Source organism: Nycticebus coucang, chromosome 20 (assembly GCF_027406575.1).
Source record: "Nycticebus coucang isolate mNycCou1 chromosome 20, mNycCou1.pri, whole genome shotgun sequence".
Taxonomy (NCBI): domain Eukaryota; kingdom Metazoa; phylum Chordata; class Mammalia; order Primates; family Lorisidae; genus Nycticebus; species Nycticebus coucang.
In genome coordinates, this window is record NC_069799.1 from 34,320,233 (window position 1) to 34,347,341 (window position 27,109).

Consider the following 27,109-nt stretch of genomic DNA (forward strand, 5'->3'; position numbering starts at 1 on the left):
CCTTTCATAAGTCCAGGTTTCATTCGTGTCATTAGATACCTATACGCATTAGGTAAATGCCTCTTTTTTTTTGAGGTCCCCAAGCAAATTTTGATTCCCAGACCTGTCAGAAACTGACCTTTGTTACTTACTACAGATAAGGAAATGTTATTGATGGGTATGTGGCCAGTTATTTCTAAGGATTTTTTTTTTTGCGGTTTTTGGCTTGAGCCAGGTTTGAACCTGCCACCTCTAGCATATGGGGCTGGCACTCTACTCAGTGAGCCACAGGTGCTCCTTCTTCTTGTTTTTTTTCTTTTTTAGAGACAGTGTCAGTGTGTCACCCTTGGTAGAGTGCTATGGCATGACAGCTCACAGTAACCTCCGGCTCTTGGGCTTAGGCGATTCTTTTGCCTCAGCCTCCTGAGTACCTGGGACTACATGTGCCTGCCACAATGCTAAGCTATTATTTTGTTGCAGTTTAGCCAGGGCGGGTTCGAACCTGCCACCCTCGGTATATGGGGCCGGCGCCCTACTCACTGAGCCATAGGTGCCGCTCAAAGGGCTTTTTTACTGGCCTTACAAAATCACCCTTAATTCCTTTACGCAGTGTGGACACCTCTGGAAATGCTATTTTAGTCAAAGCCTTAATAAAATAATCAGTGCCTTCATCATGTCCTATAGAATAAAACAGATTCTTATTGAACGTGTGCAATTAACTTTCTTGTCAGAAGTTACAAATACTTACAGGGTCAGCGCCTATGGCTCAAGCAGCTAAGGAGCTAGCCACATACACCTGAGCTGGTGGGTTTGAATCCAGCCCGGGCCCACCAAACAATATGGACTGCTGCAATAAAAAAAACAGTCGATCATTGTGGTGAGCACTTGTGGTCCCAGCTACTTGGGAGGCAGAGGCAGGAGAATGCTTGAGCGCAGGAGTTGGAGGTTGCTGTGACCTGTGATACCACAGCATTCTACCCAGGGCGATGGCTTGAGGCTCTGTCTGGAAAAAAAGAATACTTACAAATGGCTTTTAGATTTCAGAGAAATCAAGGAAAGAGAAAAAAAAAATGTTTCAAATTCTGCCCATAAGTACATTGCTTGAAAAGCTATAAATAACTTAAAAGCCAGAAAATGGTTTTCTTGACTTCTGGAAAACAAAACAGAGAAAGAATCAGTACTAAAAAAGTCCTAACAAACTAGCGTAGTTCCTCATAATTGATTTTTGCTTGAAGTTAGTTTAGCAATACTTATAGACATGTTACCTTTTTTTTTTATTTTTGAGAGACAGAGTCTCACTTTGTCACCCTCAGTAGAGTGCCATAATGTCAGAGCTCACAGCAACCTCCAGCTCTTGAGCTTAGGCAATTCTCTTTGTCAGCCTCCCGAGTAGCTGGGACTACAGGTACCTGCCACAACGCCTGGCTATTTTTGTTGTTGTTGTTGTTGTTTTTGTGACAGTTTGGCAGGGGCTGGGCTGGATCCTGCCACCCTCAGTATATGGGGCTGGCACCCTACTCACTGAGCCACAGGCACCTCCCCATGTTAACTTTTTAATTAAAGTTCTAGAAATTTGGTTTTAGTCCCAAGTTATTTAATTTTCAAAAACATCAGAAATTTGAATTTGAGAGAATTCATCAGTCTCTTCTAATATTTCTTTTGAAAGACAAACTTTGGATTTACTTAGTTGCAAATAAAAAACACTTTTTGAGATGAATTAAATTATTAGATCAATATGTTATAATATTGGAATGTACATATAACTAACTCACATAAAATTAATCACCATTTCATATTTGACAATGTTTCCTATACATTTTTAATAAACCAGCTAAACCTAATTTGTCTTTTTCAGACTTTTAGTGGTCTTTATATTTTAAAAAGAAATAAAGTTAGAGTTTTGATTTTGAAGATTTGTCAAATATTAAAAGCTTAAGACTACAAGCTAAAAGGATTTTGTGGGAAATAAATAGTTAACTGGATCACAGGAAAATTCCTTCACAAATTTCTTTTTATGAGCTTTATTTAACCCGCACAATCTATAAATATTTTAAACTTTCTTTAACTTTTGTTCTGCCTTTTACTTTTTTGTCATTAATTATTTTGTTTCAGGATAAAATTTACCACACAATGTCCTTTTCTTATACAATGCCATTTTTCTTTCTGTATAATTTCTCTTACTCTCAAAAATCAACTTTTTATAAAACAGGATTATAGTTTACTATGAAATTGATTATTTACTTGGCAAAAGTGATAATTAGAAGGTTTAAAAGGCAAGAATCTTATTCTTCAACAAAGACTTCATTTCCCTGATTATTTATTTATTTATTCATTTGTTTATTTTTTAGGGACAGAATCTCACTTTATCACTCTTAGGATAGCACCATGGCCTCACAGCTCACTGCAAACTCCAACTCCTGGGCTTAGGTGATTCTCTTGCCTCAGCCTCCCAAGTAGCTGGGATTACAGGCACCCACCACAATGCCCAACTATTTTTTTTTTTTGAGACAGAGCCTCAAGCTGTTGCTCTGGGTAGAGTGCTGTGGCATCACAGTTCACAGCAACTTCTAACTCCTGGGCTCAAGAGAGTCTCCTGCCTCTGCCTCCCAAGTAGATGGGAATAAAGCCACCTGCCACAATGCCTGGCTATTTTTTTGGTTGCAGCTGTCATTGTTGTTTGATGGGCCCATGCTGGATTTGAACCTGCCAGCTCAGGTGTATGTGGCAGGTGCTTTAGCCACTTGAGCCACAGGCACCAAGCCTGCCCACCTATTTTTGTTGTTGTTGTTGCATTTTGGCTGGGGCTGGATTTCAACACATCACCCTTGGTATATGGGGCTGGTACCCTACTCACTGAGCCTTAGGCACCGCCTTCCCCAATCATCTAAACAAGTAAATTATTACATTTTTTTTTTTTTTTTTTTGGCCAGGGCTGGGTCTGAACCCACCACCTCTGGCACATGGGACCGGCGCCCTACCCCTTGAGCCACAGGCTTTACAAATGAGAGATATTTTATGGAATATAAGTTTGACATGGGATTTTTCTACTTAGGGCTAGAAAGGGAACCTCCATTTTTCAGGCTCAGGTAAGCTCAGAAATTAGACTTCTATCTCAAGGCACAAACAACATTGCAGGTCATACTCTCTGAGCCCTAGCAAAGTTATGACTACAACAGTCCCAAACATTTTGGATGACTTCATCCTGAGTAGGGAGCACACACCCTAATCCCCTCCCTAGATTAAAACTGCAAAGATCTAATAACCTTGCCCAAGAGAAGGGACTGCACTTATTCATTTGTTAAAACATTCAGCTTGTAAATGCGCTTTTCCATTTACCAAGTCCTGATCAAAATATTTCTTGGAACAAATTATTTACCCCTAGACAAAGGGCTCATGCTGGAGACTTCTGATTTGGGTTTCCTCCCCACTGCCAGTAGCTCTGGCACTTTCCATTCTCCCTGCATGCCCTTCCGTTCAACAAAATTCTATTTTGTTCTTGATCTGTGGTCCGTGGGCTCAATTTTCAAATTCCCCAAATCAAGGACTCACTGAAGACATTTCAGTAACAAAACCATGGCACAATCTTTTTTTCTGATATTTTTTCATTTGTCTCCCAAAGTTTCACATGGTCACATGACATTAAAGATAGTCATAAAGGATAGAACCTGTGTTTTAATTCCTTTACCAGGTGCAGAGTTTAAGGTGTTACAAAGTGTGAGATTAAAAGACCACCAAGGATGACAATTAATTGATGCCAATTTAGGAGTCTTTATTAGGTTGGCCAACCAACTGCCCCTCTATGTGGATACGGAGGGAGCAGTACTGGCAATGAAAAGAGAAGCATTTATGTAGGATAAATTATCTATACAATCAGGGGCTACATGCAGTTTGGCAAGAGAGCAAGTTAACTACTTTGACAGAAACAGAAGCAGTTTATGGCACTTGCAGTTACGTAGCAATTTACACCAGAGAGAAAACAGAACAATTATGCAAGGGGGAAACAGAACAATTTTAAACTGGACACTAGGTCAGCCAATTACAGTAGCACCAGGAAGGCAGCCAGCTTCCTGTTGCTCATTACCTCAGTTTTCCATTTCTAATTTTTAACTTTCTTTACTGCCTTATGGGGGCCCACTGGAGTCAATTAAAGGGGTCCCTTCACTTTGAAGACAGAAAGTAGGAAACTAGAACATCTAATTTTTCTTAGAGTAGTCAAGAGGGTGAAGTTGTAGTAGAGAAGTGACTATGTGGGCTGGACTCTTGCAGTTGCAGGCCTAAGTGTGGGAGGGACATGCTGTTAGGCCTCTCAGAATTCAGAGGCTTAAAATCAAGAACATAAATTCATAGTTGAATTTAGCAAACTTAGTAATATTATAGAGGTGGAAATTTTATAATCTTCAAACATTTGAACTTTAATAACAGGTTTAAAATTAATTTTATCTTAAAGGATTCCACAATCACCTGAACAAGGCATTTGAGTTATTTCTGTTCACACAAATTTCTCAATCTCTCTGGAGACATAGTTACCAGGTAGTCTCTTGTATCCTTTTTTCAAATGCTAAAAGCAAAGTTTCCAACAGGGTGGGCTTCACTGTGTGTTTCTCTCTTTTTTTTTTTCCCCTCAAATTACAAACATGTTACTAATGGGATACAAATGGGGCCATTGATACGCAAAAACAGGAATATGGACAGGGGCCAGCCATTCATGTCAGGGAGGGAGCCAGGGCACAGTTTATCGTTTAAAAGATTTTCTGGGTGCCTCTGGCTCAGTGAGTAGGGCGCTGGCCTCATACACCGAGGGTGGCAGGTTCAAACCCAGCCCCAGACGAACTGCAACCAAAAAATAGCCAGGCGTTGTGGCTGGTGCCTGTAGTCCCAGCTGCTCGGGAGGCTGAGGCAGGAGAATCACAGAAGCCTAAGAGCTGGAGGTTGCTGTGAGTACTGTGACGTCAGGGCACTCTACCGAGGGCGGTAAAGTGAGACTCTGTCTCTACAAAAAAAAAAAAAAAAAAGAAAATAAGATTTTCTGGGGAATCAGGGACAGGTAATTGAGGATAGAGAGGAGTATAAATTGGAAGGGGGCTTAAGGTGGAGATAGATTTTATCTTTTGCTCTAATTCAGATTTCTGCCTGTCATTTTTTTTTAAGGGAGTTTTTAAGGCTAGCCATAACACTGATGTTTTTCTTTCAATTTGATCTTTTTATAAATATAAATAAGGCAATTGCTTAAGATGAGAGCTCTCTAAAAATTTCTTCAGATTAAGGAGTTTTTCTAGGTTAAGGAATCTATCTTTGGCCATTTAACTACAACAGTATATTTGTTCTAAAAGCGACTCACTTCATTGCCTTTTTATAAGGTCCAATGCCTTTTCAAAGAAGAGGCCATTTCCAAGATTTCCCAAATTAAGCTCTCAGAAATAGATTTATATTAGAATAGAGAATGACAAAAACTCACTCCTCAGAGCTTGATACGGTTAGTACACACCTTGTGCTGCCTAGAATCTTACTGTTTTGGACACCTGGTCTTTCCAGACCAGCCACCTGATATGTTATCAACAAAACATGCCCTCCGTATGGTGGAGACTGAGGAGAAAATCCCCACTCAGTCACAAAGTCAAGCTCAGAGACATAGAACAGGACAAAATTGAAACCTCATACGATTTTTTTTTTTGGTGAAGTTTTAAGTCTAACTAATAAACTACTTTAAATTGCACATGAAAATTATGTCCACCTTGGATATGACTTTTCACCAAAAAGAAATATAACTGTTAATATGTTGTTTCCATGAGTGCAAAACATTTATTTATTGTGTGTATATCTAAAGACTTATGTATGTACATGCAATTAAAATTAATGAAAGAATATAATTTATATTCAGGGCTAACTACATATATCCTTCAGGCAGAGTTTGTTTGTTACAGGTAAAGCCCATGTTGTACCTCAGCCCTCCATCCAGGAGATGTGCCATACATCCCTATGTGGTGACTATGAATTGGGAGCTTAAATTCCACCTTCTTCATGAAGACTCCTGCAATGCCGCCCCCCTCACTGGAGACTAGAGATAATTTCACCCTTCTCTGAACTGCTATAGCCTTTGCTTGCAACTCCAAGTGTCGTTCATTCTATAAAGTGACTAAGTTATTGCTGTGCATGCTTTTTACATTTTTTTTGAGACAGAGTCTCACTGTGTCGCCCTTGGTAGAGTGCTGTGGTATCACAGCTCACAGCAACCTTTAACTCTTGAGCTTAAACTATTCTATTGCTTCAGCCTCCCAAGTAGCTGGGACTATACACGCCAGCCACTACACCCGGCTATTTTTTTGTTGCAGTTGTCATTGTTGATATTAGCTGGCTCATGCTGGGTTGGAACCAGCCAGCCTCAGCATATGTGGCTGACGCCCTACCCACTGAGCTACGGGCACCACCTGCTGTGCATGTTTTTTTTTATTTTTAATACTTTAGAATTATCTTTTCATTTTGGATAAAAACCCACAGTAATTTTGGGAGGCTGTAATTAAGATTTAACAGCATTATAATTCTAATGAATAACTTACATATCTTCTTGAGATAAATATAATAATATTGTATGAATATTCTGGAACCCCAGTTTTAAGAGTACAAATACATACTAGCCTACATCTATCACCAATGACTAATACTGCTTCTTTCTAATGAATTGACCATTACATTTCTAAAGGTCTGAAATGGCCAACAGACCATAGAAAGATAATTCTTTAGGCTCCTGCTTGAAACCAACAGCTTCGGCAAACTGTGCTGTGCATGTTTTTACATAGACATCATGATGTCTGTTGAAAACACCTTCCAGGCAGAGTCTAACTTCTAACTTGGACAGGAGGTGCCCAAGTCTAGCACAAACTAAACACTCAGTAAAGAGATTTTCATTCCTTCAGTCGAAATTTGGGAAACAAGGTACTCTATGTCTAGCAGTGGACCTGGAATATCGAGGTGAATAAAGTCATGGGCCCTGCCCTTGATGAAAAAAAACGAAAGAAAAAAAAAAAGAGTGCTATATTGAATTGAAACTGTTAACGTTCTGGCCTCATTCAGTCTCTTGTTCGATGGTAGTGCTGTCACTCAAGTACAGAGAGGTGGGGCCTGAGACCCTATCCAATCAGGGATGCTTCAGTATGAACTGTCCAATCACATGCACAGGCAGAAAGAAGGAGCCGGCTGGGAGATCCCGAGCTCAACTGGGATCCCCTCTTCAACTCTTGCAACTCCCGGTCGATCCAGATGACTCTGCAATAGCCTGTGTCAACCTGTGAGCTGCAGGTACTCGGAGATCTGTAGGGACTACACCGGGTTATCCCGGAAGCTGGGAAATGGTGAGTACTGGAGACTAGGTGTTCAGAGAGGGGGAGGGGCGAGGTCGGAGCCGGAAGTGACTGTGGCCGCCTGGGTAATTTCACTTCAGCTTTACAGTCTTCAGAGTGAAGTTTGCCACTGGCACCGTTGTCCCTCAGACCCCTGTAGGCAAAAGGCGGAGAGGGGTTGGCAGCGGGGACTCTGTTGCTGCGGCCCTTTCCTGGAACATTAATCAGACCACCGCCCAGAGCTCTATTTGAGCAGCTGTGCCTGGAGCGCCCGGCGTCCCTCCCAGGTGATGACAATGGAAGGTCCTCAGGAAGAATCCCAGCTGGGTGTGTGGGGCTTGTTCACGGGAGGGGCTGTAGTCCCTGGGACCCCACCAGTCCCTCCATTCTCCTGTTAAATGTAAACTTAGGGCCAGGCGCGGTGGCTCACGGTGTTGGTGAACAGAAAGAGGCTCTGTTGCCTGTCGTAGTTAAACACGGAGACAGGGAGATGATTCGTGAAAAGACTTTATAATGGGAAAGGGCAGCAATTCCGGAGAATACCGAGAACAATTTTTTTCTTTTTTGATGGGACAAGAGTCTCACTTTTTCCTCCTCGGTAGAGCGCTGTTGCATCACTGCTCACAGCAACCTTCAGCTCTTGGATTAGGCGATTCTCTTGCCTCAGCCTCCGGAGGAGCTGGGACTACAGGCACCTGCCACAACGCCCAGCTATTTCTTGTTGCAGTTTGGCCGGGGTCGGGTTAGAACACTACGGGGTATATGGGGCCGGCGCCCTACTCACCGAGCCACAGGTGCCTCCTCGAGAGTAATTTTTTAAATGTTTCGTCTATGTAACAAATTTTAATAATTTATATAGAGAATAATTTCAAAAGTATACTAAAATATATTTTACTTATCTGATTAACAACATTTAGGCAAGTTAATTACATACAACAATTAAAAAACCATCAGAGAAAAATCCTCAAAACAACATCATTAAACCTGCTATTAAGTTGTTCTATAGTGCCTCATTTCTTACATGGTTTTTTTCAAGATTATCTTTATTCCCTATTTCTGGTTTGGCCTGTTTGACTGACTTACTGTTAATATGTTTTCAAGTGCATTCTCAGTTCAGGAATAGCTAAGAAAGGTTCTGGGGATGTCTGTGTTTACCAGATTCTCTACATTTGTTTATTTTATTTTCGAATCTATGAAATTGATTTCAAATGGAAATAATTGTTATGGTTAAATTGACATGAGGGCCGTGCTGTTTGATTTTGTTTTCTGAAAATTGTGAAACATCAGGTACATTATGAATGGTATATATTTGGTACAATGGTATTGTAACATTAAGAAGCTTATAATACAAGAGAGTAACTTTAGATTTGGATTTAGGTGATTATAACAATGTGTTAGGAAGTGTTGGATATTCTGAAAAATCTTGATCGTTGTTTTATTTGGACTATATCTTTTATACATTTAACTTGTTTTTAATGGGTTGGGAACTGGTAGATAAATTGAAGCAGTATATATTTTAACTTTTTACATCTATGATTGTGTTTTAATAATAAATAATTAATGGCTGCTTGATTTTTTTTTTTAGGATAGCTTCTCATACTTATTTTAATTCAATGCTCAGAGCGTTTGTGGCTTGAGAAGTTGTATTAAGGGCCTTGAGGATGGCATGGGACAATGCACTAATTTTCAGATTGAGTCCAATAGCTAGTGTTGGTATGACACAAATGACTAAAGTGGTGTATTTATCAGTGTTAAAATGGTGTAGTTGGCGGTGATAGTTTTCAGGGAGTGTAATATCTTAAATTACTTTAGACCAGTTGGACTTACATTTTTTTACACAGGGTAGAAAAGGGGTTAAGCTTAGCAAAGGAGTTGTGTTGTAGCAGGGATGTATGGAAAGGCCTAAGTGCCTTGTATTCACTATCTTTGGGGTAGCTTGGTGTGTCTATTCGCATAAGGTACAAAGGCAGTTAAGTTACATTTAAGTAAGGAATTATTATTATTATTATTTTTTTTCTGTAGAGACAGAGTCTCACTTTATGGCCCTCGGTAGAGTGCCATGTCATCACACAGCTCACAGCAACCTCCAACTCCTGGGCTTAAGCGATTCTCTTGCCTCAGCCTCCCGAGTAGCTGGGACTACAGGTGCCCGCCACAACGCCCGGCTATTTTTTGGTTGCAGTTCAGCCGGGTCCGGGTTTGAACCCGTCACCCTCGGTATATGGGGCCTGCGCCTTACCTGAGCCACAGGCGCCACCCATAAGTAAGGAATTATTAAGGATGGTATATCAGAATGGGCACCTTTTAAACTTAATATATTTATGACTAGTAGTTACACTTTTCAGTTATATGGCAAATAGTATCCTTTTCTCTTGACAGTAGTGATTGTTTTATAAGTATAAATATCTGAGTGTGGGATAATCTTGTGGATATATGGGACAAGTATGACATTTCTCATAAGTTCTAGCAGGTGCACATCTCCATTAGACATAAAGGAAATGCCTGTTTTACATGAGGACTTCTAGTAAGACAGAAGTTAGACATATATATTTATTTCAGACAGAGTCTCACTATGTCACCCTTGGTAGAGTGCTGTGGCCTCACAGCTCACAGCAAACTCAAACTCTTGGGCTTAAGCAATTCTCTTGCCTGAGCCTCTCAAGTAGCTGGGACTAGCACCCACCAAAACGCCCGGGTATTTTCTAATTGCAGTTGTGATTGTTGTTTAGCTGTGGCTGGTGGGTTCGAGCCCTCCAGCCTCATTGCTTGTGGCTGGTGCAGTAACCACTGTGCTACAGGCACTGAGCCAGAAATCAGACATATTTATGACATTTTGGGCTAAATCAATCTCTACATTTTTATTTCATCGAAATTGGACGAAGTTGTGTGGCGAGAATACAGCCGTGTGTAGTCTCAAGAGGAAGATGAGTGGATGTTATATTTCTTCATTCCATCTTGTTACTGCCTCTAGGAGAGGCTGTCTAGTTTTTGTGGGCCAAAGCTGCTTCTAGAGTGAGATATAGCTTGAGTGGAGTGTGGTGGGCCCAGGCTTCTAGTCCTGTGAGTTTCACTGCCATGGTATCCCCAGCAGAACATCTTCTGGACCAGTCTACTACTCTTTCAGCTGTTTTTCTCAGGCCTGTCTTTCCAGGGTTTGAGCTGGACTTGGTCACTAGGATAAAAGGGATTTAAATTTTCTGTAGGGATTGACTGGGGTCTGGGAAGAGAGAACTTGTGAATAAGGGATACCACTTGCTGCATTTGTTGTACATACTTTTTTACTTTATGATTATATTCGGCTTGCCTGGGCATTTGAATTGAGACTGCCTGGAAGTGTTTCTTATAAATAACTTTGTAAAGATTTAGTATGAGCCTGCTTTTAGGGCTACATTTATTCACAGTAATTAGAGGGGCAATAATAATCCATTAATGTAAACGGATCTCTTGACATAGTTGGGCAATATTTTTTTTTTACTGGGTGATTTAATTTCTTTTTATATTTTTCAGATGATTAAAGTCTACAGGCGACATGCAATTTCTAGTGAATTTTGAAAAATTTGCTTACCTGGAGTGTAACTTCTGCCATAAAAGACAGACCATTATTAATTTGAAGGCTTCTGGGGAGCTCATAATAGGAGATAATGTTTTTCAGAAGGACATTTATTACTTCAGTAGTTTTCTTTGTTTTAATGGGAAAAGCTTTTGCTTATCTTTTTTCTTTTCTTTTTCTTTCTTTTTTTTTTTGAGACAAAGCCTCAAGCTGTTGCCCCAAGTAGTGTGCTGTGGCATCACAGGTCACAGCAACCTCCAACTCCTGGGCTTTAGCGATTCTCTTGCCTCAGCCTTAGTAGCTGAGACCACAGACGCCTGCCACAATGCCTGTTTATTTTTTGTTTGTAATTATCGTTGTTTGGCAGGCCCCGGCTGTATTCAAACCTGCCAGCTCAGGTGTATGTGGCTGGTGCCTTAGCTGCTTGAACTACAGGCCCCGAGCCTGCTTATCTTTTTTTTTTTTTAGAGACAGAGTCTCAGTTTTTCACCCTTGGTAGAGTGTGGTGGCAGCAGGGCTCACAGCAACCTCCAACTTTTGGGCTTATCTTGCCTCAGCCTCCCAAGTAGCTGGGACTACAGGCGCCTGCCACAATGCTCAGCTATTTTTTGGTTGTAGTTGTCATTGTTGTTTAGCTGGCCCGGGCTGGGCTTGAACCTGTCAGCCTCAGTGCATATGTGTGGGTGCTAAGCCTTTTTTTCTATTTTTTAATAGGCTACCTTGTCTAGGCTCTAGCTGAAAACCAAGAAATTTCACTTTATGCATATACATTTGAGCTTTTTGATCCCCAATAACCCCAATCACCTAATGGTTCAGTGTTGTGTTGTGTTATTTAGGCATTGCTGAAAGCCCAGACCAGTGATAACAATTCATTTTGAGGCTTTTTCAGGGGCATTCTAAGTTCACAAATAGCTAAAAAAGACAGGGTGTCTGTCTCTACCACAATGCCTATAACTCTAGCACTCTGTGAGGCCGAGGTGGCTAGATTGCTTGGAGACCAGCCTGAGGAAGAGTAAAACCCATCTCTAGTTAAGAATAGAAAAATTAGTGGGAGGTCATGGAGGAACCTGTAATCCCAACTATTTGGTAGGCTAAGAGAGGAGAATTGCTTGAACCCAGGAGTTTGAAATTGCTGGGAGCTATGACACCCATGGCCCTCTAGCCAGGGCAGCAGAGTGACACTCTGTCTCCCCCGAAAATAAAAATAAACTTAGGTACAAAGTTAGGTACTTGCCTCAGTTTTTCTGTTTTTCATAGAGACAGGGTCTTGCTTTTGCAAGTTTGAGAAGCTCTCCCTCTCTCTGCATACTGGCTAAGAGTGACAGGCAGCCAGACCCTCTTCCTCCAATAACAGGCTCTCTCACTAATGCAGAGGCCAAGGGAAAACCTTCCACTTAATTCTTTGAAGGTTTCCGGATAAGAACTCAAACATAGCAAATTAATAAGAGGAAAGGCATACAAATTTATTAATGTACCACATATGTGGGGAAATCATAGGGAGATTACCCCAACCTCCCACTGGGGCTGGTCTCCAACTCGTGAGCTCAATCAGTGTGCTCCCCTCGGCCTCTCAGAGTGCTGGGATTACAGGCATGAGCAGCTGCACCTGGCCAATGATTGAAATTTCTCATAAAAATGACAAATAATGATGCAGAAGTCATTTATTTTTCTTCTCTTTCAAACAATACCCATTGATTTCTTTTAGAATCGCCATTCCAAGTCCATTAAATTCTAGTTAAGAAAGATGAACCAAAGCCTTAATATTAAGTCTCTTATAACTTAGTCTTGGTCCCCTCACCACAAGCGTGGAGGTGGATTTTCTAAAATGTCTGTGTAACAAACAAATTGCAATTATGGATTCTCAGCTATGAGTTGTAGTTTGGAGAGTCCAGGGTAGGTTGAGTTGGGGGGTGATTGAAGGAAAATCTCTCACATGGTACCTAAGAAAGCAAACTTGGCCAGGCATGGTGGCTCAGGCCTGTAATCCCAGCATTCTGGAAGGCTGAGTTGGGTGGATTATTTTAGCTCAGGAGTTGGAGACCAGCCTGAACCAGAGGGAGACCCAGTCTCTTAAAAAAAATAAATAAATAAAGAAAGAAAGAAAGAAAATAGCCGAGCATAGTGGCAGTGGCAGGAGCCTGTAGTCCCATTTACTTGGGAGGCTGAGGCAAGAGGATCCCATGAGCCCAAGAGTTTAAGGTTGCTGTGAACTGTGACACCATGGCACTGTATTGAGGGTGACAAAGTGAGACCCTTAAAAAAAAAGTGACACAAAACCAAATTCAAGAACTGATTGTTTACAATTATGCATTGACCTTGTTTGGACTATCTAGGTGAAAATCTGTTTTAGTAATCAGAAGAGAATTGGCAGTTTGTGATTGGTTAAGCCTAAATTTTGTTTCCTGCTAAGTTAATGTTGGGGAGCAGAAAATTCTTCTAAAAATGGTAGTTTAAGCATGGTGAGTGTTTTTGAAAATGGAAAGCTTTTTGGAAATAAGCCTAAATATTAATTCCCTTATAACCTAGTCTTTCTCCCCTCACCACAAGAAGAGGGATTGAGAGGTTAGGGACCTGAAGGTGAAAGATTATCCTGAGGCGTGAGATGAAAGGACAACGGAGGCCCAGTGTATGTGGTCAATGTAGCTTTTATTCCACCTGGATGAGGTGGGGTGAAATCAGGAAAGGAATTCCACACGTGGGTTATGGCCATGGGGATTTAAAGGGTTGGGGGAGGGGCAGGATTGGCAGCATGTTTATTTCCTGGGAGGGACGTGAGTCTGACCCTGCTTGGGCAGGTCAGTCCCACCTGGGCTGGGGCAGGTCTATTTGGGCGGGTACACCTGATTCTATCAGGGATGGACTCTTTAAAATGTCTTTATGTAACAAAGAAAGCGTCTTCCCAAAATAAAAACAATTGCCTTCTATATTTTTACTGTTACCTCCTTATCTGCTGCAGTTCGCAAATCCACCCACTTTTGGAGAATGGCTTTTTCCTCAGCATCTGCCTCTGAGGTTCATTCAGATTTGTCTTTCAAGAAAATGGTCTATATTCCCATGTGTTTCTACTTTTAGGAAAACGAGTATTAAGCTTCTGTACCCCAGTGGGAGGTTGGGATAATCTCTCTATGATTCCCCACATATGTAGTACATTAATAAGTTTGTATGCTTTTCTGTTATTAATTTTCCATGTGTGAGTTGATATCCTGGAAACCTTCAAAGAATTAAGTGGAAGGTTTTCCCTGGGCCTCTGCATTAGTCAGAGAGACTGTTATGGGAGGGTCTGGCTGCCTGTCACTGTTAGCGGGTATGCAGAGACAGGGAGAGGTTCTCAAACTTGGTTAGAAGGCCAATGATTCTGGAGAACAGTGAGAGTAGCCTCTCCCAGACTGTTCTCTTCTAACATTTCCAAAATTAGAGATTTATGCATAATGGTTCACAGCAGAGGGCATATTAACTAACTTTAAGTAATAAACAGCACACAACTAGTGACAATCTCTAACATTTCCAATTCAAAGTTTAATCTATAAATCCTCCCAAAGCAAAGACCACAATAAGCCTTATTTAAAATAAGAAACTGCACAACTCAGTGACAATCTCTGACATTTCCAATTCAGTGACAACTCTGACATTTACAAAGTTAATTTCTGAAAGATTCAAGATGGGCATCTTCAGGGTGGGACCTAAATTTACAAAACAATAAGCATGGGAGACAGGTGGGAAGGTCTTGTAGGATCTAAACCACCAGACCAGCTATGTCCTGTAGGCTCTGGCCTGGCTGACTCCATCTACTTCTCACTACAGGTGATTTCAAGTGGTGTGAAAAAGCTCAGTTGCTCAGTTTGTCCTACACGTAGTGTGAGAAAAGACTTTGTTTAGATCCAGATTAGGATATAAATGTGTAAGTTTATTTTATGTTAGAGAGTGGGTGGAAGCCATGAGAGAGAACAGAGAGCAGGGAGTGAGTAAAGGGAATATAGTGAGAGAGGAGACCCGAGAAGGGTGAGGTCTAGGAGAACAGGTCTTCTCAAGGAGACCACAAATATACACCTGAAGGGTCCTCTCCATGGTGACTCAGCTCTTAGGAATTTGTAGACTTACCTTCCTGGAACTTAGAAATTTCCACTTCTGTGAAATCCTGTAGTTCTGTGGAGGCTGGAGTAGTATCTCCCATTTGATTCAAACTGGCCAGTGAAAAAGTACCTATGGGTAAGAAATTTTTGACTGGAGATAAAAAGGGAAAGGCCAGTTGGGGAGCATGGCCATGTGGAATTCTTCTATGCCTTAAGCTCTGGGCTGGTGAAGAAAGCCCTTCCTCTTATAAAACAATGTTTGGGTGCTCTTTCTCTTGGTTGGGCCTCATCTTCCTGTGACAATAGCAGTGGGAAGAGGGAACGTTTAGAATCCCAAAGAAAGAAAGGAAGAATGCCCAGGCTAAGGTCAAATGGGTAGTTGGAATTAAGGGGAGTGGGGTGTCATTGCATCCTAATTCACAAGTTACTGTGAGTGTGAATGGTGGGTTCATTTTTTCTCAGCAAAGTTTGAACACAACATTTTTCTAGGTGCTTCCAGTCCTTAGGCGATTGTTGATACTCTCTTGTTTCTTGTTGGACACTCAGGAATCACTGGAGGCTTAAAGGAACAAATACTGAAAGAGAAAACAGCTCAGGAAATGTAAAGAGAAAGAATTTATGTTTTCTTTTGGTTGATTTGTTGGGTTTTTTTTTTAGAGACAGAGTCTTACTTTGTCGCCCTCGGTAGAGTGGCATGGCATCGCAGCTCATAGCAATCTCCAGCACTTGGGCTTAGGCAATTCTCTTGCCTCAGCCTCCCGAGTAGCTGGCACTACAGGCGTCCCCCCACAACAACCGGCTATTTTTTGTTGCAGTTTAGCCAGGGCTAGGCTTGAACCCGCCATGTAACCTTTGGTACATGGGGCCGGCACCCTACTCACTGAGCCACAGGTGCCGCCCTGATTTGTTGGGTTTTTTAATGGTTTGCGTAAAGAGGTGAGGGAGCTGGAGGCAAGAGAAAGGAGGCCGGCTGAGAGATTTTAGTCCTTACTGAAAAACTATGAATTTATATACATATATATATATGTGTGTGTGTGTGTGTGTGTATGTATATATATATATATGTCTATATGTATGTACACACACTTGTGGAGAATTGAAAATGATAATATATATTTAAAGAGGCCAAGTGCCAAGGCTCATGTCTACCATCCCTGCCCCTGCACTCTGGGAGGCTGAGGTTCATAGATTTCTAAGCTCAGGAGTTGGAGATCAGACTGAGTAAGAGCAAGATCCTGTCTCTACTGAGAATAGATAAGTTAGCATGGTATTGTGGTGGTGGTGCTGGGCCTGTAGTCCCAGCCACTTGGGAGGCTGAGACATGAGGATTTCTTGAGCCCAGGATTTGGAGGTTGCTGTGAGCAATGACATTCCTGCACTCTAGGTTAATGGAGCAAGACACCGGCTGAAAATATATATTTAAACACTAAAAATATTTATTATCCTTTAATTTTTGCAACTCCACTTTTTTTTTGTAAATTTCAGATTAATATGAGTGTAGAAATGATTAGCTAATATTGTTTGTGTTTGTGTGGTGAATCTCCCTTAGGTGAGAGCACACCAATCTCCCTCTCACCTCCCCTCTAATGTTTTTTTTTTTTTTTGAGACATAGTCTCACTTGGTCACCCTGGGTAGATTGTGGTGGCATCTTAGGTCACAGCAACTTCAAATTCTTGGGTTCAAGCGATCCTTTTGCCTCAGCCTCCCAAGTAGCTGAGATTACAGGTGTCAGCCACAATGCCCAGCTGTTTTTAATTTTTTTTTTTTTTCATGACAGTGTCTTGCTTTTGCTCAGGCTGGTCTTGAACTCCTGAGCTCAGGCAGCCCACCCACTTTGGCATCCCAAGTGCTGGGATTATAGGTGTGAGCAACGGCACCTGCCCCTCCCCTCTAATTTTTGTATTATTTCACTGTAAAGACCAAACATTCTATAATTAGTAATGTATAACATAAATTTGAGTTGTATTATAGTTCCTAACTTAGGAACTAAAAGCTCAAGAACCCTTTCAGTCTAATTCCATGCTGTATATTTTAACATTCAACAGGGTGACTTGCATTTTCCCCACATTTTCCAAAAGTATGGCACATTGAGTCTAAACGTACCACTCTTGTTTCCTCAGCCTAACTCTTCTATGTTGTTAGGCCTAGACTAAGGTGGAAAAATACCAGTTAACTCCTGGCAAATTTCCTGGCCACAATCCTTCAACAAAATGGAGTAAGTCTGGTTCCCTGCCAAGATAGATGGGAAAGTACTCACTGACTTCTTGGTTGACTAAACTACCTGAAAAACAGATGGGGAGGTACCAACTGTCCCTGGACTGACCTTTAAGAAATACCAGGTTGAGGGCGGTGCCCATGGCTCAGTGGGTAGGGTGCCAGCCACATACACCCAGGGTGGCGGTTTTGAACCCAGCCCAGGCCAGCTAAACTACAATGATAACCACAACAACAAAACCAAAAAAAAGCTGGTTATTGTTGTGGGCACCTGTAAGTCCTAGCTACTAGGGAGGCTGAGGAAACCAAATCGCTTGAGCCCAAGAGTTTGAGGTTGCTGTGAGCCTTGATTCTACGGCACTCTACTGAGGGCAACATAGTAAGACATTGTTGTTTGGTATGCTGGAGGTGGAGTGGAACCCACCACCTCTGATGATTGTGGTTGGCACCTTAGCTTCTTCAGCTACAGGGTCCACGCACTATTTGTCATTTCTTTATATAATAGTGGGTGATTGTTTTCTAAATTTTTTTTGAGACAGTCTCACTAAGTCGCCCTCAATAGTGTGCAGTGGCATCACAGCTCACAGCAACCTCAAACTCTTGGGCTTAAGGAATTCTCTTGCCTCAGCCTCCCAAGTAGCTGTAGCTACAGGCACAACATCCAGCTACTTTTTGGTTGTAGTTGTCATTGTTGTTTGGCAGACCCTGGCTGAGTTCAAACCCTCCAGCTCTGGTATATGTGGGCAGCACCCTAGCCTCTGAGCTACAGAAGCTGAGCCTAAATTTTTGGGTTTTATAAGTTTCTGAACATGTCTCATAAGAAGAAAGCAGAAATAGGGCGGCGCCTGTGGCTCAGTCGGTAGGGCGCCGGCCCCATATACCGAGGGTGGCGGGTTCAAACCCGGCCCCGGCCAAACTGCAAACCAAAAAATAGCCGGGCATTGTGGCGGGCGCCTGTAGTCCCAGCTACTCGGGAGGCTGAGGCAAGAGAATCGCTTAAGCCCAGGAGTTGGAGGTTGCTGTGAGCTGGGTGAGGCCACGGCACTCTACCGAGAGCCATAAAGTGAGACTCTGTCTCTACAAAAAAAAAAAAAAAAAAAAAAAAAAGAAGAAAGCAGAAATAATCCCATGACACTCTGTGGTCAAAATCTTGGTGCCTTTACTCCTTCTGTATTGCCTAGGCACATACTCCTTGTCAGAATGTCTTTGCATTGAGATTCCGCTTTGATAATGTTGCAGGAAGATGAGGCCCAATGGAGAGAAACAGCACCCAAACACTGTATATAAGAGGAAAAAGCTTTTATTTCAGCTGGCGAAGCTTATGGCATAGAATTCAAAATGGCCACACTCCAACTGGTTTGGTATTTCCCTATTTATCTCCACTGGAAAACTTTCAGGGTACCTTTCTTATTGGTCACTTCGAATCATGCAGAGATGCTGTTTCAGCCCCCACAGAATTACAGGATTTCACAGAGGTGGAAATTTTCAGGTCCCAGGAAGTTAGGTCTACAAATTCCTAACAGCTGAGTCACCATGGAAAGGCCCTTGCAGGTGTATCCTTGTGGTCTTCTTTAGAAGACCTGTTCTCCTAGACCTCATCCTTCCTGGGTATCCTCTCTTGGTAACTGTACAGGGTAATGTGTCCTCAGCCACCCTTCTGTCTTTAGTTGGTCCAGAGAGCTTTACACTTGTCTGAGGATGACCCGAGATGCCCATGGCATCCATGTTTACTGGAGTGTTCACAAATACCAATTCATGGGACACACCTGTCCAGTCGATAGCCTGAGGTATGGGGATTGAGCCTCTCTTTGGAGTATATGAATGCCTTTCTCTTTGAGAACAGTCTCTTAGTATACCCTTCATGTAAACAGCTAAGCCACTGGGACTTGAAGTTTTTTCATACCAGGCTCAGCTTTCATTTCTGGGACACATTACTGTTAGTCAATGAAGTACTGGTATTCGGGGAAAATGCACAAATTATTTTTACCTTCTGGATTCTCAAATGTTTCAAAGGAGGAAAATTATCTCAAAAGATAAGGATAACCAATCCCCAGCAAGGTCATTTGAAAACCTGCAACACAGGCTGGGCGTCTGTGGCTAAATGGTTAGTGAACCGGCCACATGCTCCAGTGAGTTTGAACATGGCCCAGCCCTGTCAAACAAAAAAATTGCTGGGAGTGTGATGGGCACCTATAGTCCCAACTACTAGAGAGGCTGAGGCAAGAGACTCACTTGAGCCCAGGTGTTTGGATTTGCTGTGAGCTATGAAGCCACTGCACTCTATCAAGGATAACAAAGTGAGACTCTGTCTCAACCAAAAAAAAAAAAAAAAAAGCCCTGTAACACAGTTCACACTTCATATGCATTGAATGTTAGGGTGCACTTTCTCCTGGGTGGGTGGCCATTGAGCAATTCTGTGAGCAGGCTGAGGTTGAGGGTGGGAGGATGTCTTAAGGATTAGATGGGATGACCTTACTCGACTGAGGCATGTCTGCATTTCAATCACCAGTGAACCTTGAAAAGCTTTGTTTCTTTATTTCAGCTTCAATTTTTCATTAAGTGTAAAATGCAATATATCAGGCTCGGCACCTGTAGCTCAAGCAGCAAAGGCACCAGCCACATACACCAGAGCTGGCAGGATTGAATCCAGCCTCGGCCTGCCAAACAACAATTAACAACTATGACCAAAAAATAGCCGGTCGTTGTGGTGGGCATCTGTAGTCCCAGCTCCTTGGGAGGCTGAAGCAAGAGAGTCACTTAGGGCCAAGTGTTTGAGGTTGCTGTGAGCTGTGATGCCATGTCAGTCTACCCAGAGCGATAGCTGAGGGTCTGTCTCAAAAAGAAGAGAGAGAGAAAAATACAATATATGACTAGAACTTAAAAAATTTTCCTGAAAATGCAAGACAGAACTGGAGTTCAGAAAAGGGAATTAAATATTTAGTGATATATTCCATTTTATTAAACAAATTGTTTTTATCTTTTTTCTTTGAGTGGGTGTACTGAATTAGCTAAGTAAATTTCACCCAAAAATATGATTTCTTGGTATAAAGAATATTTTCAGTCAAAAGGTCATTTTTGATGAGAAAGCATTTGCTTCTCCACTCTAAAACCTGAGTAACCTGATTTAGAATCAGAAAAGGGGCTACTGGAATCCTTATCACATAGACCTGGCCCTAAGGTCATTTGAAGCTCAAGACCTGTCTCTCAGTCTGTTTCCACCCATCAACACACATTCCCCCTAGCAACCAAATGCTGCATCTGTACTTTCCCCCACTCTTCCCCCTCCCTTCTAAAAGGCATCTTTAAAAGCCACTGACTATCACTGAGACTTTGGAAAATCATTCTTGTGGTTCCCCCCATGGGCATGGTATTTGGAAATAAACCATTCTTTTTTTCTTTTGCATTTGGGCTGGGGCTGAGTTTGAACCTGCCACCTCTGGCATATGGGGCCAGCGCCCTACTCCTTTGAGCCACAGGCGCCACCCAAAATAAACCATTCTCTTATTAATCTACCATAACTATTAGTTGATCTTTTCAGCGAAGCAACCTAAGGGAAAAGGTTCAGTAGTAAGGTTTTGAGATATATCACTGTCTGAGGATGATTTCAAATGGAAGCCCAGGGCCTAGGTTTTCAATGATACCAAGAAGAAGAAAAAGACTAAGTGTGGAGTGTGTATTGCTTCATGGCTGCATATAAATTTCCACATGAAAGTGTGGTTGATCAATTGGTGAATTGTGAATTTTCCCAAATACCAGTTCCTCTCTTACACAGAGTGGACACTCTGTGACAGTAGGTAACTTTGTTCTGTTTTGTGTCATCTGGAAGTTGGAATTTAATGCTAAATGCTATGGAAGGGGACTTGTAAACTTGCAGAGATGGTCTCAGAAGATTGTTTACTAAATGATTTGTTTTCATGGAATTAATAATTAAATGACATCACTATTATGTCACAATATAGGTAATTTTTCTTTACTTTTCTTTTCTTTTTTTTTAAGTGTTGGCCGAGGCCAGGTTTGAACCTGCCACCCTGGCGCCCTGCTCCTTGAGCCACAGGCACCACCTGGGAATTTTGCTTTTCATGTTTACATAAGAAATGAAAAGTGTGTTACTATTTCCTTTTATCATATAAACATCTACACTGAGTTTGCAGAATTTTGGTGGATTTCTCAAACACTTGATATTTTCTCATCTACAAGTAAGTGAACAAACTTGACTGGGAACCAAAGGTCTGACTCTAGCGACTAAGACAAGGTTATTCTTGTTGCTCCAGAAGATGATCATTGAGGGTCCAGGAATTCTTCTCTAAAAGTTTTTAGCCTGTTCACTCCAGGTATAGAAGAGCCCTTTGTAGGGACAGATGTGTAGAGCCCTGAAAGCTGGGGACCCACAAACTGGTGTGGTTGATGGAAGTGGAGGGTGACGATACGTGCTTCCTGAGGTGTATGTGGTTTTGTTCTAGTGGTGTTTCTAGACATTGTGCAATAGAATAAAATTGAAATTTCATCTTATTGTCCAATAAAATGAATTCTTCATTATTGTAGGAAGTATTGCTTAGGGAAAGCATGAAGTATAAGTGATCTGCAACCATCACACAAAAGGAATTTCTTTGACAGAGAGGAGCACAGAAGTGTAGAAAGAAGGTGGGAGTGAAGGGCAGAATGGAGGGTGAAGAAACAATCTGCCAGGTGAGGAGATGTTTCATCCTGCAGTAACACAGTTCTTAGAAGGGGGTATAAAAAGGGGTTATAGAAGTAAGACTTAGAATTGGCCAAAGGTCAGCATCCAGGGGGAAGAAGAGTAACTTCAACAAAATTGAAGAAGTATTTAGTTCTGACTGGTGAAGAAAGAACTGTTCAGGTAATTGATTATGAGCAAGAAATGGGAATTTGCAGAGCCTGGGACTGGCCTTGTCATAGGTAAAATAGGGAGTATCACCTGGGTCACTATGGGAAGTTTTGTTTTTTGCAGTGAGGTGCTCTTGAGAAAACAAGCCTCGGACATTTTTGTAATCAGAGCTCCTTCCCATGTTGAATTATGCACCCCAGTCTCTCTCACCATTATCCCCTGGCCCTATACATGTTTTCTTTCTGTTTTTGTCTTTTGTTTTCTTTTATTATTTTTTCTTTGTGAGACAGAGTCTCACTCTGTCACCCTGGGTTTTACTGTTTTAATTTGCACACAAACTTTATGGACACCCTGTATAACTAATGGTGCTGTCAGGTCTTATTCAGGACTGTTTATGGTGATTTAATTCATCTTTGCAATCTTTTAGATTGTTTGAGATGAACATCACATTCTGGTTTAATATGACAGTTCTTTTTCTGTCTGCAATTATGGTGGGTTCTTCTAGAGTTCTAAATGACTCTGTTTTTAATTATATAGTATACACACTATCCCGAATTACCAGATATGACATAAACATCGATGATGTGGAGCAGGCACCGTGGCTCACGCCTGTAATCCTACACTTTGGGGTGCTGAGCTAGGTGGATTGCTGAGGTCACGCGTTCAAGACCATCCTCAGCCAGAGCAAGGCCCCGTCTTTAAAAATAATCCAGTGTTGTGGCGGGCGCCTATGGTCCCAGCTACTTGTGACACAGAGGGAAGAGAATCGCTTTGAGCCCAAGAGTTTGAGGTTGCTGTGAGCTATGAGACCACAACACCATACTGAGGGTGACAAAGTGAGACTCTGTCTCCTCAACAAAACCCCAAACAGATGATGCCCACAGAATGTAACTCCAGAGGGTGCTTTCCATCTCAACCTTCCAGTTACAATGCATAATTGTAGAGCAAAGTGAATTTTGTCCCAAATAACAAAGCTACTATGGTCTCTGCCAATTTCAAATCTCCCTTCTTGAGCCATTATAGTACACGGTGTCCCAAAAATTGATCCTACAGTCACCATACACAGAGAAAAAGGGAAATCATAGCTCTATGTAGTTTTATTTTCAATGAATTTTTTTTTTTTAATAGAGTGTAACCTTGTCACCCTGGGTAGTGTGCTGTGCTATCACAGCTCACAGCAACCTCCAGCTCTTTGGCTTAGGTGATTTTCTTGCCTCAGCTTCCTAAGTAGCTGGGAGTACAGGTAGCTGCCACAACTCCTGGCTATTTTTTGTTGCAGTTTGGCCAGGGCATGGTTTGAACCTGCCACCATCTGATATAGGATGTGAATGCATGTAACATCACAGAGTTTAGGTCCTGCATTTGAAATTGTCTAACAGAAAAGGAGATTACCACTCTCTTAGGCGTGTGACAAGAAATTTTTATTTTACCACAACTTTTATAGGCAGTACTGCGTGCATGCATCATAAATCAATAATCTAATGGCTCTAACTCAAAGACCCAGGCCCTAACCACCTGGCACCAGGGTGTCTGCAGTTTAGGCCATAATAGCACTTCTAACCTTATCTAAAGTTGTTTCTTATGCTAAGTAACTAACCGAAGCTCCAGGAGATCAGACTAAGACAGAACTCCAGGGATCAAACGGGTACAATGTACAATGCCTTGACCTTTAACGTACCATCTGGAATCAGTCATCCATCTTTAGGGAGCAGTTTGGAAATTCCTGAGATATACAGAGCCTGCTTTCAAGTCCTGTCTGTTATGTGACCAGGCCTGTAACAGTAATGGAGTGCTAGCCAGGTTTTTCCATTCCATCTCCCAAAGACTTTTAACTTACTCTCACAGAAATAATCTGTATACAAGTCTTACATATAGGCTTTTCGCCTATACCCTTGGTATATGGGGCTGGTGCCCTACTCACTGAGCTACAGGCACTGCCCTATTTACAACAAAATTGTATAAAACATTTACGAACTATTCTCTGTGTATTGCCATCTATTTGTAAAAGTGTGTAATGAGCATTTTGTAAAGGTATATTTAGCAACAATTTTTCCTATGTATGGTGACTTTGGGGATAACCTGTAGAGTTTTAGAAACTACTTTTATAGGGCAGCAATCAGCCATTACCTGTCTCTGTCTTTCAGTTATCTTTTAGGTCTCAAATATTTGAGACCTAAAACTGATCCTGAAACTATGAGGCCAGAATCTCAATCTGGATGACAGATATGCATTGAGTATACCTGAGACTGTAATCATTCCTATTTTTCTGTTTCTGTAATTCTCATGAATCTACACAGGGCACTGGCTGCTACCCCTGGATTTGCCAGACCCAAATCTGCTGGTCAAAATTCTGAGTCCAGGTACTTAGATACGGCTGCCTTCTCTCTCCTTGGAGAATTTAATGTGCCAGAAAACTATGCCATGCATCAAGATTGTGATTGGTGATCTTCTTTGCACCAGAGGCATTTGTGTTGTTACAAAGTGTTGAGCAGAGGGGACTCTGCTGTGTTTGCTTTCTCCACCTGAGTCTAAAGGTGTAACAGCAGCAACAAGGGGAATTGTTAAACCAGCCATTTCATAGACTCCGTCAAAACCTGCAAAATTTTAAGTAAACCCAAGATTGACTATAACTTCATGAAAAGTCATAGTCACAATGCAAGAATTGGTGGAAGAAAAAGCAGTTCATTCAAGAGCAACATGGGGAGATGGCTGACAAATGTTGGAAAGACCACCTGATGTTCCTCAGCTGACCAGAAGGTGGTGAAAAGGATAAGGAGCTTGGGAAACTATGTGTAGGAGCTTTCCATGTGTAGGTCTAGATGTTTCATTGAAACAGTTTCAGCAGTCTCGCTGACATGAGCTAAACCAAAACTGAAATGGGGGTTAACTGTTCACTGTTTCCCATTCTTAATTCCTATGGGGGGCTGGACACCCGTAGCACAAGGGTTATGGCCCCAGTTACATACACTGAGGCTGGTGTTTTGAACTTGGCCTGGGCCAGGAAAATAACAATGACAACTTCAACAAAAAATAGGCAGACATTGTTGTGGGTACTTGTAGTCCCAGATACTTGGGAGGCTGAGGCAAGAGAATCGCTTTAGCCCAAGAGTTGGAGGTTGCTGTGAGCTCTGATGCCACAGCACTCTACCAAGGGTGAAATTTTGAGACTCTGTCTGAAAAAAAAAAAAAAAATTCCTATGGGAATTCTGCAGTCATCGTTCTATAGTTAATGGTTCAAAACAATTGGTGACATTTTTGTTTCTTTTTTTGAGACAGAGTCTCACTTTGTCACCCTCTAAAGCATGGTGTTGTTAAGACCAAATTCTGCCACTTAGAGATCAGCAGACACACATGCAAAAAACAAAGGAATGACTTTATTCAAGCATGCTTGGGCTGTACCTCCGGCAGTGCTCTGCTCAGAGGGGACGACCCCGAGGTAGAAATGATGGTAGGTTTTACACTCTTTGGTGTGATGTATTTTGGGTTGGGAAGGGGGGACCTGGACCAAGTTTGGGGGTTGGTCGGCGCAGGGACTGAGGTAACTTAGGATGTTTAGGATTGGCTGGCTCTATCCGGGACTGGCCCTACCTAGAGGGTTTGAAAACAAAGGAGTGCTTGTTGGATTGTCTGGTTCTATCTGGAACTGACTTTGCCCGCAGGCTGTGAGACTCGGGAGGGTGGGCTTTCCCTGGTTGTGGCTGGGGCACCAGGACCAAATTTCACCCAGGGTGCAGCAGCTGAGAATATCTCAGCCCCTGGTGAAAGACCAACTCTGCCTCCCCCCGCACCCCTTCTCACTTTGCTAACTACCTTTTTATTTTGTCTCTCTTATATCCCCTGTGTCTCCCATTGCCCTTAACATCGCTGGGTGGGAGTTAACATTGTAGTGTTGCAGTCAAAACCCTCTCTTTCCAGCAATTAAAGAGTTACTACAAAGTTTGTTAAAAACTATTTTTTCTGGCTGCAAAACAAAAACTGTAGTTGCTATATTACAAGTGGTTTTGAGATAAGGTGCTGCCATTCTGCAGAAGACCCAGGGTCAATTACTCATTTAGAACTAGAGAAAAAAATGGTTTTTTAAACTGTAGCCATTTCCTCCCCCTACCCCCAACTCCCACCCCCTGCCCCACTGCAGGGTTAGGATTTTCCACCTGGCCCTTCAATGTAGCATCACGGCTCACAGCAACTTCAAACTCCTGGGCTCAAGCCAATTTCTTGGCTCAGTCTCATGAGTAGCTGATAATAGAGGTGCACACCAAAACATCTGCTTATTTTTAGAGGTGGGGTCTCACTCTTGCTCAGGCAGGTCTGGAACTGCTGAGCTCAGGGGATCTACCCGCCTCAGCCTCCGAGAGTGCTGGGACTATATGTGAGAGCCATGGGTCCAGCCTTCTTCCTGAGATTCTTAAGCAAGGACATAAACAGGCATTGTTCATATAAAGTGATTATTTGCTTGGAAGTAGAGTTGATGCTGCTCTTACAGAATCAGATACTTAGAGTGGGCATAATGGGAAATAACTTGTATACATATTAAACCTTGAGAGGTGATGCTTAACTAAGTAGTCCTCAGCACAGACTTCCAGGTAGGATTTTATGGCCAGTTTGAAGAAGCAACTCATCTGTGACTCTGCCTTCCCAAAGATTCTGAGACTGGGTTGTGTCATCCTGTGGTTTTCATTAAGTGTTCGCATGTGCTGCTAAGTTTAGGTGAGTATCTAGCATGACGGTTTCCAGATACAGTGGAGTTTATTTTTTTCTAGAAAGAGGCCACAGGACCCATATTTTCATTTCCATATCAGAAATTGCTGGCAGGGGAGGGCACTGGAGGCCAAGAAATAAGAAACATATACTTTGGTGTTTATGTGGAATCTCCTTCTCCCTGACTCCTTTGATAAAGAACAGGAAAGGGTGAAATATTTTCTGTACTTCACAGAACAGGAAAGGGTGAAATATTTTCTGTACTTCACAGAACAGGAAAGGGTGAAATATTTTCTGTACTTCGAGGTCCCTCTACCTGTGGATATGGTTGGTGGTAGTAGTGAAGGGGTTAGGATGATGCCTTTAAAGGCATATCATCAAGATTCAGGATTAATATGTCCAGATAATCTCCCCTGA

The 27,109-nt window shown here is 42.0% G+C and overlaps 2 protein-coding genes and 1 non-coding gene across 6 annotated transcripts in view; 1 reads left to right on the top strand and 2 right to left on the bottom strand.

The window, feature by feature from the left end:
- Positions 1-27,109, top strand: part of LOC128572303 (zinc finger protein 91-like) — a 351,229-nt gene that overhangs the window by 294,804 nt on the left and 29,316 nt on the right. The window contains exon 1 of one of the 3 annotated variants that reach the window (XM_053572123.1): positions 7,172-7,325. The exons of 1 other annotated variant lie outside the window; for it this stretch is intronic. In XM_053572123.1, the coding sequence (XP_053428098.1) occupies positions 7,323-7,325 (3 nt within the window). In that variant the 5' untranslated portion in view covers positions 7,172-7,322. Of the gene's footprint in view, positions 1-7,171; positions 7,326-7,352; positions 7,601-27,109 lie in introns of those variants that run through there. One more of the 3 variants, XM_053572124.1, reaches the window with a different exon arrangement.
- LOC128572305 (zinc finger protein 43-like) overlaps positions 1-27,109 on the bottom strand; it is a 385,702-nt gene that overhangs the window by 166,388 nt on the left and 192,205 nt on the right. The window lies entirely within an intron of this gene.
- On the bottom strand, positions 6,636-6,777 carry LOC128573225 (small nucleolar RNA SNORA2/SNORA34 family). Its single transcript, XR_008376381.1, has one exon. It is a non-coding gene; the product is annotated as a small nucleolar RNA SNORA2/SNORA34 family (small nucleolar RNA).